The sequence below is a fragment of the Chiloscyllium punctatum genome, chromosome 31, assembly GCF_047496795.1.
Source record: "Chiloscyllium punctatum isolate Juve2018m chromosome 31, sChiPun1.3, whole genome shotgun sequence".
Classification (NCBI taxonomy): Eukaryota; Metazoa; Chordata; class Chondrichthyes; order Orectolobiformes; family Hemiscylliidae; genus Chiloscyllium; species Chiloscyllium punctatum.
In genome coordinates, this window is record NC_092769.1 from 71,387,178 (window position 1) to 71,402,996 (window position 15,819).

General features: G+C 51.3%; 1 protein-coding gene across 4 annotated transcripts in view; it reads right to left on the reverse strand.

The window, feature by feature from the left end:
* Positions 1–15,819, reverse strand: part of LOC140457042 (solute carrier family 22 member 6-A-like) — a 56,380-nt gene that overhangs the window by 26,539 nt on the left and 14,022 nt on the right. For all 4 annotated transcript variants that reach the window (XM_072550969.1, XM_072550968.1, XM_072550967.1 and 1 more), the window contains one exon: positions 610–713. In XM_072550969.1, coding sequence (XP_072407070.1) covers positions 610–713 — 104 coding nt within the window. The remainder of the gene's footprint in view (positions 1–609; positions 714–15,819) is intronic.

The window sequence follows — 15,819 nt, forward strand, 5'->3', positions numbered from 1 at the left end:
GCTGCGTCACGGGTATTGCTCCGTTTTCCGAACGCCAAATCCAACGTTTGGCCTCCCCGTTGGGAACCCAACGCCTGGAGGAAGAGTGCCTCACCTTCCACCTTGGGACCCTCCAACCACCGGAATCAATGTGGATTCCTCATCTCCCCTCCCCCCACCTTATCCCAGCTCCAACCCTCCAACTCGGCACCGCCCTCTTGAACTGTCCCACCTTGTCCGTCTTCCTCCCCACTCATCCGTTCCACCCTCCTCTCAGACCTATCACCATCACCCCCACCTTCATCCACCTATCGCATTCCCAGCCACCTTCCCCCCCAACCCTCACTCCACCTCCCATTTATCTCTTAGCCCCCTTGAGCCACCCACACCTCCCTCCCCAATTCCTGATGTTCCAAATGTCGACTCTCCTGCTCCTCAGATGCTGCCTGACTGGCTGTGCTTTTCCAGCGTCATGCTTCTTGACTCTGGCCCTTGTTGGGAACCACCCTTTTTTATTAACCTGGCAACTTCAACGCACTGAGAGAGAGAGAGAGAGAGAGAGAGAGATTGAGAGTGAGAGAGAGAGGGAGAGCTCTGCATTTGCAGCTTACCTCTCCCGCTGGGCCTTACCTGTCTGAAAGCCATCCCAGTATGATAGACCCCGCCAGCACTCCGCCCATGTAGATAGACTGCACCATTTGTCTCAGAGATTTACTGTTACAGACGAGGTCCCACTGTCAAAAGCAAGAATGGAATCCGTGTAGTTCGGGAAAACACATGCAGCAGTGAGACTCCTAAAAACAGGTCGTAAGCGAAGGGGTGCTGGGGGAGTCACTCAAAACTGACCGGTTATTGGGTCACCCGCGTGTTTTACGCATTGAACTGAAACTGGCAGCACCCATGCTCAATTGCCCCCTGAGTGTCAAAGCAAGGCACTGTGGATTCCACATTCCAGATCATAACACAAAGCTGAATGCCGGAGCTGTGCCATTCACGCTGCTTTCACCCAGAGGATACTGGAATTATTGGGCGGACGTGGGTTGGAAGGGGAGCTCCAATTGAGGATGCCCTTTGTTTAGAGTTCCACGTGCAGAGTTACAGCTGGCAACATTTTAATTTGATTAGAATGAGGCCATAAGATCATAATGGCAAGACGTAGGCCATTCAGTCCATCGACGCTGCTCCCCCATTCAATGGCTGATCTGATCACCTTGAACTCCACTTCCCTGCCTTTTACCCTCCTGATTTAAAAACCTATCTCAGCCTTGAACCTACTTAATGACCCCAGCCTCGACATCCCTCTATGGGAAAGGATTCCACAGACTGACTCCCCTCAGAGAGAAGAAATTCCTTCTCATCTCTGTCTTCAGTGGGTAACGCCCTTATTCTGACATGACGCCCTCTGGTCCTTGACTCTCCCCTTGACCTTACCCTGTCAAGCCCCCGAAGAATCTTGAATGTTTCAATAAAGTCACCTCACATTCTTCTAAACTCCAACGGGTATAGGCCCAACTCATTCGAGTAAAACCTAGTCCTGGTCATGGTGCCGATGAAGTTGGTGTCAATTGTTGTAAAAGCCCACGCGTTCACTAGTGCCCTTCAGGGAGGGAAATCCGCCAGCCTCACCCGGTCTGGCCAACATGTGACTCCAGATCCATAGCAATGCATTTGGCTCTTAAACTTCCCTCTGAAATGGCACACTCATTTGTTTTATTCAATTCATTCGTGGGATGTGGGGGTTCGCTGGCTGGGCCAGCATTTATTGCCCAGAGGGACAGTTAAGAGTCAACCACATTGCTGTGGGTCTGGAGTCACATGTAGGCCAGACCAGGTAAGGCTGGCAGTTTCCTTCCCTAAAGGACATCATATGGGTTTTCCCAACAATCAGCAGTCGTCATCATTAGATTCTTAATTCCAGATTTTTATTGAATTTAAACTCCACCATCTGCCATGGTGGGATTTGAACCCAGGTCCCCAGAACAATACCCGGGGTGTCCCTGGATTAACAGTCCAGCGATAATCCCCCCTCAGCCTTTGCCTCAGTTCAAGATCAGCCAGTGATTGGCAGAATGGTGGCTCAGAGGTTAAGTGCTGCTGCCTCACGGTTCCAGGGACTGGGTTCAAAGAGACCTTGGAGCGCAGGTTCATAGCTCCTTGAAAGTGGAGTCGCAGGTAGATAGGATAGTGAAGGAGGTGTTTGGTATGCTTTCCTTTATCGGTCAGAGTATTGAGTACAGGAGTTGGGAGGTCATGTTGCGGCTGTACAGGACATTGGTTAGGCCCACTGTTGGAATATTGCATGCAATTCTGGTCTCCTTCCTCTTGGAAAGATGTTGTGAAAGTTGAAACGGTTCAGAAAAGATTTACAAGGATGTTGCCAAGCTTGGAAGATTTGAGCTATAGGGAGAGGTTAAATAGGCTATCGTTGTTTTCCCTGGATCGTCGGAGGCTGAGGGTTGACCTTATAGAGGTTTATAAAATCATGAGGGGCATGGATAGGATAAATAGACAAGGTCTTTTCCCTGGGGTGGGCGAGTCCAGAACTAGAGGGGCATAGGTTTAGGGTGAGAGGGGAAAGGGTCCTAAGGGGCAACTTTTTCACTGAGGGTGGTGCATGTGTGGAATGAGCTGCCAGAGGAAGTGGTGGAGGCTGGTACAATTGCAACATTTAAAAGTCATCTGGATGGGGACATGAATAGGAAGGGTTTGGAGGGATATGGGCCAAGTGCTGGCAAATGGGACTAGATTGGGTTGGGATATCTGGTCGGCATGGACGGGTTGGACCGAAGGGTCTGTTTCCGTGCTGTACATCTCTATGACTGTCTGTGTGGAGTTTGCACGTCCTCCCCACGTCTGCTTGGGGCTTCCTCAGGGTTACTCCGGTTTCCTCCCACAGTGCCATAAATTGCAGGTTAGAGTGAATCGGCCGTACTATCTTGCCCACAGTGTCTAGGAGTATGCAGGCCAGGCGGGTTGACCATGAGGAAATGGAGTGAGATGCTCTTCGGAGGGACAGTGTGGACTTGACTGGTCAAATGGCCTGCTTCCACTCTGTAGGGATTCTATGAATGGCAGTGACCAAAGAGCCTTGCTATTAATGCACACAGCCCAAGAAAAAATTGTAAATGAAAGAACATACGGAAGACCTTTTGGCACAGCTGACGCCTCACGGTGTAGATGTCAGTCCTTCCTCACCTTACCAGCCTATCCCAGTCCTTTCCCCCCTCATGCACTCACCAGAGTATCAAGGTAGGGTAAAACGGAGTTAAGGCACAGATCGGCCATTCTATAATTGAAGAGTGGAATGGGGTTAGAACGTAAGAAATGAAGACCAGGAGTAGGCCTCAAGCCTACTCCAGCATTCAGTAAGATCATGGCTGATCTTTTCATGGACTCTGCTCCACTTACCCACTCTCTCCGAAACCCTGAATTCCTTTCCTGTTCAACTGTCTTCACATTAAAAGCATTCGATGAGGTAGCCTCACCTGGGCAGGGAAATTCGACCAATTCACAACCCTCTGGGTGAAAGCGTTCCTTCTCCGCCAGTGAAAACCACCTCCTTGCTTCTACCTTATCGACTCCCTTCCTAGGTCGATCGCCTCCTGCTGATCCTGGGCTTCCTAGCTAATCCTGCCAGTCCCGAGAGTGAAGCTTTCACATTCACAACATGAAATGAATGATCAGCCTTTCAGCGGCGGGGTTTATTGGAATCACAGTGTCCCACCAGCAGTTCCAACAAACTGTAACCCGGTCCAGATCCAGGGGAGGACTCATTCCTCCTGGTAGAGCTGCATTTTTGTCTCTCGCTGCAGCCAATACTCAATGACCTTTAAATATTCAGAGAATCCCGACAGTGTGGAAACAGGCCCTTCGGCCCAACAGGTCCACACCAACCATCCGAAGAGGAACCCAACCAGGCCCATTCCCCTAACCTACATTTACCCCTAACTAACACCCCTAACCTGCACATCCCTGGGCACTATGGGACAATTTAGCACGGCCAATCCACCCTAACCTGCACATCCCTGGGCACTATGGGACAATTTAGCATGGGCAACCCACCCTAACCTGCACATCTTTGGATTGTGGGAGGAAACCGGAGCACCCGGAGGAAACCCCACGCAGACACGGGGAGAATATGCAAACTCCACACAGACAGTCATCTGAGGGTGGGATTGAACCCGGGTCCCTGGCGCCGTGAGGCAGCAGTGCTAACCACTGAGCCACCATCCCTGCCTGCGCCATGAAAGGTACAAAGGCACCTCACTTGAATGTCAATGTCAAGTTCACCAGCAGGATGGGGTGGGCGGGACTGGGGAACGACTGAAAGGAGCTATCGATTCTTGGGATCGTTCTTGACAGCATTCCCGATGCTAGCAAGGCCAGGCCGAAGGGCCTTTCACTGCTTTGCCCTTGGACTCCGGCCTGTTGAAGTGCGAAGGGTGTCGCAGGCGCGGGATGTGTCGTTCACCTCGAAGGATTAACCTTTGGGAAACTCGTAGGGGTAAGCAATCCAGGTGGGAGGGATTCATTTTTATTCCCTCTTGGATTCAACTGGAGTTGATCAGCCTTCAGCGAGAATGTAAAGGATGGACTGGCTGACTGACTGGGCGTAGACTTGGAGGCGAACCACTCAAACAGACGTATCACCTTGACCCTTCCATCTCTGGGTCAACAGCGCCAGGCTTGGAGGCAGTTTAACCCTCCAGCAGTGTATTGACAGAACCCAGCTTTTATCAGTGTGAGGGCTGCCTCGTCTGGGGGCAGTGTTCGCTCCTCAGACAATCCCAGCTTCAGATTGACTCGTAAATGAGCCCCCTGTCTGCGGGACTTTGTTCCGGTCTTTGTGTACACACGTGCTTCGAGAGTTGCAACGAGCGTTCTTAAACACTGCGAGTCCAGTTCATGTCAGAACGCGATCGGAAGATCAAGGCTGCTGTGTTATTTGTTTGAGCAGGGACATGAAGGCCTGGACCCCTTCTTCAAATGTACCTGTTTGCTCAGAGTCTGAGAGTCAGCACTTCTGTTTGGCCGTGGCAATAACCAATCGTGCTCCGATTTTTGCCTGCACACATTGAATCCCTGGAATCCATACCGGGTGAGAGCTGGCCATTCGGCCCATCAGGTCCACCCTGACCATCTGAACAGCATCCCATCCAAACCCATCCCAACCCACCCCTGTAACCCAGAATTTCCATGGTTAATCCAGCCTAACCCGCACATCCCTTGGCACTATGGGACAATTTAGCACGGCCAATTCACTCTAACCTGCACATCCCTGGACACTATGGGACAATTTAGCAAGGCCAATCCACCCTAACCTGCACATCCCTGGGCGCTATGGGACAATTTAGCGTGGTCAATCCACCCTAACCTGCACATCCCTGGGCACTATGGGACAATTTTGCACGGCCAATCCACCCTAACCTGAACATCCCTAGACACTATGGGACAATTTAGCATGGTCAATCCACCCTAACCTACACATCCCTGGGCACGATGGGACAATTTAGCGCGGTCAATCCACCCTAACCTGCACATCCCTGGGCACTATTGGACAATTTAGCACGGTCAATCCACACTAACCTGCATTTCCCTGGGCACTATGGGACAATTTAGCATGGTCAATCCACCCTAACCTGCACATCCTGGGTACAATGGGACAATTTAGCACGGCCAATTCACTCTAACCTACACATCCCTGGACACTATGGGACAATTTAGCACGGCCAATCCACCCTAACCTGCACATCCCTGGACACTGTGGGACAAGTTAGCATGGCCAATCCACCCTAACCTGCACATCCCTGGGCACTATGGGACAATTTAGCACGGCCAATCCACCCTAACCTGCACATCCCTGGGCACTATGGGACAATTTAGCACAGTCAATCCACCCTAACCTGCACATCCCTGGGCACTATGGGACAATTTAGCACGGCCAATTCACTCAAACCTACACATTCCTGGACACGATGGGACAATTTAGCACGGCCAATCCACCCTAACCTGAACATCCCTAGACACTATGGCACAATTTAGCATGGTCAATCCACCCTAACCTGCGCATCCCTGGGCACGATGGGACAATTTAGCGCGGTCAATCCACCCTAACCTGCACATCCCTGGGCACTACTGGACAATTTAGCACGGTCAATCCACACTAACCTGCACATCCCTGGGCACTATGGGACAATTTAGCATGGTCAATCCACCCTAACCTGCACATCCCTGGGCACTATTGGACAATTTAGCACGGTCAATCCACACTAACCTGCACATCCCTGGGCACTATGGGACAATTTAGCACGGTCAATCCACACTAACCTGCACATCCCTGGGCACTATTGGACAATTTAGCACGGTCAATCCACACTAACCTGCACATCCCTGGGCACTATGGGACAATTTAGCGCGGTCAATCCACCCTAACCTGCACATCCCTGGGCACTATTGGACAATTTAGCACGGCCAATCCACCCTAACCTGCACATCCCTGGGCACTATTGGACAATTTAGCACGGCCAATCCACCCTAACCTGCACATCCCTGGGCACTATTGGACAATTTAGCACGGCCAATCCACCCTAACCTGCACATTCCTGGGCACTATGGGACAATTTAGCATGGTCAATCCACCCTAACCTGCACATTCCTGGGCACTATGGGACAATTTAGCATGGTCAATCCACCCTAACCTGCACATCCCTGGGCACTATGGGACAATTTAGCACGGCCAATTCACCCTAACCTGCACATCCCTGGGCACTATGGGACAATTTAGCATGGCCAATCCACCCTAACCTGCACATCCCTGGACACTATGGGACAATTTAGCACGGCCAATCCACCCTAACCTGCACATCCCTGGACACTGTGGGACAATTTAGCATGGCCAATCCACCCTAACCTGCACATCCCTGGACACTATGGGACAATTTAGCACGGCCAATCCACCCTAACCTGCACATCCCTGGACACTGTGGGACAATTTCACATGGCCAATCCACCCTAACCTGCACATCACTGGGCACTATGGGACAACTTAGCATGGCCAATCCACCCTAACCTGCACATCCCTGGACACTATGGGACAATTTAGCACAGCCAATCCACCCTAACCTGCACATCCCTGGACACTGTGGGACAATTTCACATGGCCAATCCACCCTAACCTGCACATCCCTGGACACTATGGGACAATTTAGCACGGCTAATCCACCCTAACCTGCACATCCCTGGGCACTATGGGACAATTTAGCCCGCCCATCCACCCTAACCTGCACATCCCTGGACACTATGGGGTAATTTAGCACGGCCAATCCACCCTAACCTGCACATCCCTGGGCACTATTGGACAATTTAGCACGGCCAATCCACCCTAACCTGCACATTCCTGGGCACTATGGGACAATTTAGCATGGTCAATCCACCCTAACCTGCACATCCTGGGTACAATGGGACAATTTAGCACGGCCAATTCACTCTAACCTACACATCCCTGGACACTATGGGACAATTTAGCACGGTCAATCCACACTAACCTGCACATCCCTGGGCACTATTGGACAATTTAGCACGGTCAATCCACACTAACCTGCACATCCCTGGGCACTATGGGACAATTTAGCGCGGTCAATCCACCCTAACTTGCACTTCCCTGGGCACTACTGGACAATTTAGCACGGCCAATCCACCCTAACCTGCACATTCCTGGGCACTATGGGACAATTTAGCACAGTCAATCCACCCTAACCTGCACATCCCTGGGCACTATGGGACAATTTAGCACGGCCAATTCACTCAAACCTACACATTCCTGGACACGATGGGACAATTTAGCACGGCCAATCCACCCTAACCTGAACATCCCTAGACACTATGGCACAATTTAGCATGGTCAATCCACCCTAACCTGCGCATCCCTGGGCACGATGGGACAATTTAGCGCGGTCAATCCACCCTAACCTGCACATCCCTGGGCACTACTGGACAATTTAGCACGGTCAATCCACACTAACCTGCACATCCCTGGGCACTATGGGACAATTTAGCATGGTCAATCCACCCTAACCTGCACATCTCTGGGCACTATTGGACAATTTAGCACGGTCAATCCACACTAACCTGCACATCCCTGGGCACTATGGGACAATTTAGCACGGTCAATCCACACTAACCTGCACATCCCTGGGCACTATTGGACAATTTAGCACGGTCAATCCACACTAACCTGCACATCCCTGGGCACTATGGGACAATTTAGCACGGCCAATCCACCCTAACCTGCACATCCCTGGGCACTATTGGACAATTTAGCACGGCCAATCCACCCTAACCTGCACATCCCTGGGCACTATTGGACAATTTAGCACGGCCAATCCACCCTAACCTGCACATTCCTGGGCACTATGGGACAATTTAGCATGGTCAATCCACCCTAACCTGCACATTCCTGGGCACTATGGGACAATTTAGCATGGTCAATCCACCCTAACCTGCACATCCCTGGGCACTATGGGACAATTTAGCACGGCCAATTCACCCTAACCTGCACATCCCTGGGCACTATGGGACAATTTAGCATGGCCAATCCACCCTAACCTGCACATCCCTGGACACTATGGGACAATTTAGCACGGCCAATCCACCCTAACCTGCACATCCCTGGACACTGTGGGACAATTTAGCATGGCCAATCCACCCTAACCTGCACATCCCTGGACACTATGGGACAATTTAGCACGGCCAATCCACCCTAACCTGCACATCCCTGGACACTGTGGGACAATTTCACATGGCCAATCCACCCTAACCTGCACATCACTGGGCACTATGGGACAACTTAGCATGGCCAATCCACCCTAACCTGCACATCCCTGGACACTATGGGACAATTTAGCACAGCCAATCCACCCTAACCTGCACATCCCTGGACACTGTGGGACAATTTCACATGGCCAATCCACCCTAACCTGCACATCCCTGGACACTATGGGACAATTTAGCACGGCTAATCCACCCTAACCTGCACATCCCTGGGCACTATGGGACAATTTAGCCCGCCCATCCACCCTAACCTGCACATCCCTGGACACTATGGGGTAATTTAGCACGGCCAATCCACCCTAACCTGCACATCCCTGGGCACTATTGGACAATTTAGCACGGCCAATCCACCCTAACCTGCACATTCCTGGGCACTATGGGACAATTTAGCATGGTCAATCCACCCTAACCTGCACATCCTGGGTACAATGGGACAATTTAGCACAGCCAATTCACTCTAACCTACACATCCCTGGACACTATGGGACAATTTAGCACGGTCAATCCACACTAACCTGCACAACCCTGGGCACTATTGGACAATTTACCACGGTCAATCCACACTAACATGCACATCCCTGGGCACTATGGGACAATTTAGCGCGGTCAATCCACCCTAACCTGCACTTCCCTGGGCACTATTGGACAATTTAGCACGGCCAATCCACCCTAACCTGCACATTCCTGGGCACTATGGGACAATTTAGCATGGTCAATCCACCCTAACCTGCACATCCTGGGTACAATGGGACAATTTAGCACAGCCAATTCACTCTAACCTACACATCCCTGGGCACTATGGGACAATTTAGCACGGCCAATCCACCCTAACCTGCACATCCCTGGGCACTATGGGGTTATTTAGCATGGCCAATCCACCCTAACCTGCACATCCCTGGGCACTATGGGACAATTTAGCACGGCCAATCCACCCTAACCTGCACATCCCTGGGCACTATGGGGTTATTTAGCATGGCCAATCCGCCCTAACCTGCACATCCCTGGGTACTATGGGACAATTTAGCACGGCCAATCCACCCTAACCTGCACATCCCTGGGCACTATGGGGTAATTTAGCATGGCCAATCCACCCTAACCTGCACATCCCTGGACACTATGGGACAATTTAGCACGGCCAATCCACCCTAACCTGCACATCCCTGGACACTGTGGGACAATTTAGCATGGCCGATCCACCCTAACCTGCACATCCCTGGACACTATGGGACAATTTAGCATGGTCAATCCACCCTAACCTGCACATCCTGGGTACAATGGGACAATTTAGCACAGCCAATTCACTCTAACCTACACATCCCTGGGCACTATGGGACAATTTAGCACAGCCAATCCACCCTAACCTGCACATCCCTGGACACTGTGGGACAATTTCACATGGCCAATCCACCCTAACCTGCACATCCCTGGACACTATGGGACAATTTAGCACGGCTAATCCACCCTAACCTGCACATCCCTGGGCACTATGGGACAATTTAGCCCGCCCATCCACCCTAACCTGCACATCCCTGGACACTATGGGGTAATTTAGCACGGCCAATCCACCCTAACCTGCACATTCCTGGGCACTATGGGACAATTTAGCATGGTCAATCCACCCTAACCTGCACATCCTGGGTACAATGGGACAATTTAGCACAGCCAATTCACTCTAACCTACACATCCCTGGGCACTATGGGACAATTTAGCACGGCCAATCCACCCTAACCTGCACATCCCTGGGCACTATGGGGTTATTTAGCATGGCCAATCCAAATAACCTGCACATCCCTGGGCACTATGGGACAATTTAGCACGGCCAATCCACCCTAACCTGCACATCCCTGGGCACTATGGGGTTATTTAGCATGGCCAATCCACCCTAACCTGCACATCCCTGGGTACTATGGGACAATTTAGCACGGCCAATCCACCCTAACCTGCACATCCCTGGGCACTATGGGGTAATTTAGCATGGCCAATCCACCCTAACCTGTACATCCCTGGGCACTATGGGACAATTTAGCACGCCCAATTCACCCTAACCTGCACATCCCTGGGCACTATGGGACAATTTAGCATGGCCAATCCACCCTAACCTGCACATCCCTGGACACTATGGGACAATTTAGCACGGCCAATCCACCCTAACCTGCACATCCCTGGACACTGTGGGACAATTTAGCATGGCCGATCCACCCTAACCTGCACATCCCTGGACACTATGGGACAATTTAGCATGGTCAATCCACCCTAACCTGCACATCCTGGGTACAATGGGACAATTTAGCACAGCCAATTCACTCTAACCTACACATCCCTGGGCACTATGGGACAATTTAGCACAGCCAATCCACCCTAACCTGCACATCCCTGGACACTGTGGGACAATTTCACATGGCCAATCCACCCTAACCTGCACATCCCTGGACACTATGGGACAATTTAGCACGGCTAATCCACCCTAACCTGCACATCCCGGGGCACTATGGGACAATTTAGCCCGCCCATCCACCCTAACCTGCACATCCCTGGACACTATGGGGTAATTTAGCACGGCCAATCCACCCTAACCTGCACATCCCTGGGCACTATTGGACAATTTAGCACGGCCAATCCACCCTAACCTGCACATTCCTGGGCACTATGGGACAATTTAGCATGGTCAATCCACCCTAACCTGCACATCCTGGGTACAATGGGACAATTTAGCACAGCCAATTCACTCTAACCTACACATCCCTGGACACTATGGGACAATTTAGCACGGTCAATCCACACTAACCTGCACAACCCTGGGCACTATTGGACAATTTAGCACGGTCAATCCACACTAACCTGCACATCCCTGGGCACCATGGGACAATTTAGCGCGGTCAATCCACCCTAACCTGCACTTCCCTGGGCACTATTGGACAATTTAGCACGGCCAATCCACCCTAACCTGCACATTCCTGGGCACTATGGGACAATTTAGCATGGTCAATCCACCCTAACCTGCACATCCTGGGTACAATGGGACAATTTAGCACAGCCAATTCACTCTAACCTACACATCCCTGGGCACTATGGGACAATTTAGCACGGCCAATCCACCCTAACCTGCACATCCCTGGGCACTATGGGGTTATTTAGCATGGCCAATCCACCCTAACCTGCACATCCCTGGGCACTATGGGACAATTTAGCACGGCCAATCCACCCTAACCTGCACATCCCTGGGCACTATGGGGTTATTTAGCATGGCCAATCCACCCTAACCTGCACATCCCTGGGTACTATGGGACAATTTAGCACGGCCAATCCACCCTAACCTGCACATCCCTGGGCACTATGGGGTAATTTAGCATGGCCAATCCACCCTAACCTGCACATCCCTGGGCACTATGGGACAATTTAGCACGCCCAATTCACCCTAACCTGCACATCCCTGGGCACTATGGGACAATTTAGCATGGCCAATCCACCCTAACCTGCACATCCCTGGACACTATGGGACAATTTAGCACGGCCAATCCACCCTAACCTGCACATCCCTGGACACTGTGGGACAATTTAGCATGGCCGATCCACCCTAACCTGCACATCCCTGGACACTATGGGACAATTTAGCACGGCCAATCCACCCTAACCTGCACATCCCTGGACACTGTGGGACAATTTCACATGGCCAATCCACCCTAACCTGCACATCACTGGGCACTATGGGACAACTTAGCATGGCCAATCCACCCTAACCTGCACATCCCTGGACACTATGGGACAATTTAGCACAGCCAATCCACCCTAACCTGCACATCCCTGGACACTGTGGGACAATTTCACATGGCCAATCCACCCTAACCTGCACATCCCTGGACACTATGGGACAATTTAGCACGGCCAATCCACCCTAACCTGCACATCACTGGGCACTATGGGACAATTTAGCACCGCCAATCCACCCTAACCTGCACATCCCTGGACACTGTGGGACAATTTAGCACGGCTAATCCACCCTAACCTGCACATCGCTGGGCACTATGGGACAATTTAGCCCGCCCATCCACCCTAACCTGCACATCCCTGGACACTATGGGGTAATTTAGCACGGCCAATCCACCCTAACCTGCACATCCCTGGACACTGTGGGACAATTTAGCATGGCCAATCCACCCTAACCTGCACATCCCTGGACACTATGGGACAATTTAGCACGGCCAATCCACCCTAGCCTGCACAACCTGGACACTGTGGGACAATTTCGCATGGCCAATCCACCCTAACCTGCACATCCCTGGGCACTATGGGACAATTTAGCACCGCCAATCCACCCTAAACTGCACATCCCTGGACACTGTGGGACAATTTAGCATGGCCAATCCACCCTAACCTGCACATCCCGGGGCACTATGGGACAATTTAGCATGGCCAATCCACCCTAACCTACACATCCCTGGGCACTATGGGACAATTTAGCATGGCCAATCCACCCTAACCTGCACATCCCTGGGCACTATGGGACAATTTAGCACGGCCAATTCACTCTAACCTACACATCCCTGGACACTATGGGACAATTTAGCACGGCCAATCCACCCTAACCTGAATATCCCTAGACACTATGGGACAATTTAGCATGGTCCATCCACCCTAACCTGCGCATCCCGGGGCACGATGGGACAATTTAGCGCGGTCAATCCACCCTAACCTGCACATCCCTGGGCACTATTGGACAATTTAGCACGGTCAATCCACACTAACCTGCACATCCCTGGGCACTATGGGGCAATTTAGCATGGTCAATCCACCCTAACCTGCACATCCTGGATACAATGGGACAATTTAGCACGGCCAATTCACTCTAACCTACACATCCCTGGACACTATGGGACAATTTAGCACGGCCAATCCACCCTAACCTGCACATCCCTAGACACTGTGGGACAATTTAGCATGGCCAATCCACCCTAACCTGCACATCCCTGGGCACTATGGGACAATTTAGCACGGCCAATCCACCCTAACCTGCACATCCCTGGGCACTATGGGGTTATTTAGCATGGCCAATCCACCCTAACCTGCACATCCCTGGGTACTATGGGACAATTTAGCACGGCCAATCCACCCTAACCTGCACATCCCTGGGCACTATGGGGTAATTTAGCATGGCCAATCCACCCTAACCTGCACATCCCTGGGCACTATGGGACAATTTAGCACGGCCAATCCACCCTAACCTGCACATCCCTGGGCACTATGGGACACTTTAGCATGGCCAATCCACCCTAACCTGCACATCCCTGGACACTATGGGACAATTTAGCACGGCCAATCCACCCTAACCTGCACATCCCTGGACACTGTGGGACAATTTCACATGGCCAATCCACCCTAACCTGCACATCCCTGGGCACTATGGGACAATTTAGCACCACCAATCCACCCTAACCTGCACATCCCTGGACACTGTGGGACAATTTAGCATGGCCAATCCACCCTAACCTGCACATCCCTGGGCACTATGGGACAATTTAGCCCGCCCATCCACCCTAACCTGCACATCCCTGGACACTATGGGGTAATTTAGCACGGCCAATCCACCCTAACCTGCACATCCCTGGACACTGTGGGACAATTTAGCATGGCCAATCCACCCTATCCTGCACATCCCTGGACACTGTGGGACAATTTAGCATGGTCAATCCACCCTAACCTGCACATCCCTGGTCACTATGGGACAATTTAGCACAGCCAATCCACCCTAACCTGCACATCCCTGGACACTGTGGGACAATTTCGCATGGCCAATCCACCCTAACCTGCACGTCCCTGGGCACTATGGGACAATTTAGCATGGCTAATCCACCCTAACCTGCACATCCCTGGACACTATGGGGTAATTTAGCACGGCCAATCCACCCTAACCTGAACATCGTTGGACTATAGGAGGAAACCCCACACTGACACGGGGAGAATATGCAAACAGTCGCCTGGGTCCTTGGTGCTGTCAGGTGGCAGTGTTCACCACTGAACCCCCACAGAATTGGGGCTAATTTGCCCCCAACCTTTATCAAGGTCCAAGTGTAATGTCATTGCTACCAAGTACCCTTGGAGATAAATTCCTTAGAATCTTAACAGCCGGCAAGAGCAGAATTCTTGATCTGTGCTCAGTGTCCAAATGATAACCATGATGTGGTGGGGCTGGGTGAACAAAGATGTAAATCACACAACGCCAGGTTAAAAGAGTAACGCTCTGAAAGCTTGTACTTCCAAATAAACTTGTTAGACTATAACCTGGTGGTGCGTGGCTTTTAATTCTGAATGATCACCCACTGGAGGCGAAACATCAGGCACAGCAAGCAATTACGAGGAAGGCGAGTGGGAATTTGGCCGTCATTGTCAGAAGAGTTGAGTACAGGAGCAGTGAAGTCTTGTTACAGGAGCTTGATTCGGCTGCGCCAGCAATAAGGTGTGCAGTTTTGGTCTCCTTATTTCAGGAAAGTCGATGGATTGCAGCAACGGTTCACCAGGCTTGTTTTCGGGATGGTGGGGCTTGTGCTTTGGAGAGAGATCGAGTAAATTGTCGAGGTTCGGAGAGTGAGAGGTGATCTCAATGATACAAAATGCGTAAAGGGATAGACAGGGCCAATGCAGGTCAGGCATTTCCCTTGGATGGTCAGGCTCGAACTCGGAGACACCATTTATAATGTGAGGAGTGCCACTTAGCTCCGAGATGAGGATAAATGAATTTCCTCCAAGATGAATCTCACTGAAAAGGTGAGAACCTTTGGAATTCAGTAGGCTGTGGAACGTTAGTCTTTGATTTTGTTTAAGTTGGAGATTGATTGTTTTCTGATGACGAGGGGGGGGTACAGAGTTAGGGTGATGGATTGAGTAATAGGCACTGAATCGTTCGATCAGCTATAATCATATAGAGTGACGGGCAGGCTCAATGGGCTGAATGGCCTATTCCAATTCTTATGTTGGCAAGGAGAACCACCTCAGCTCCTCCAGATTCTGCCCCTCGC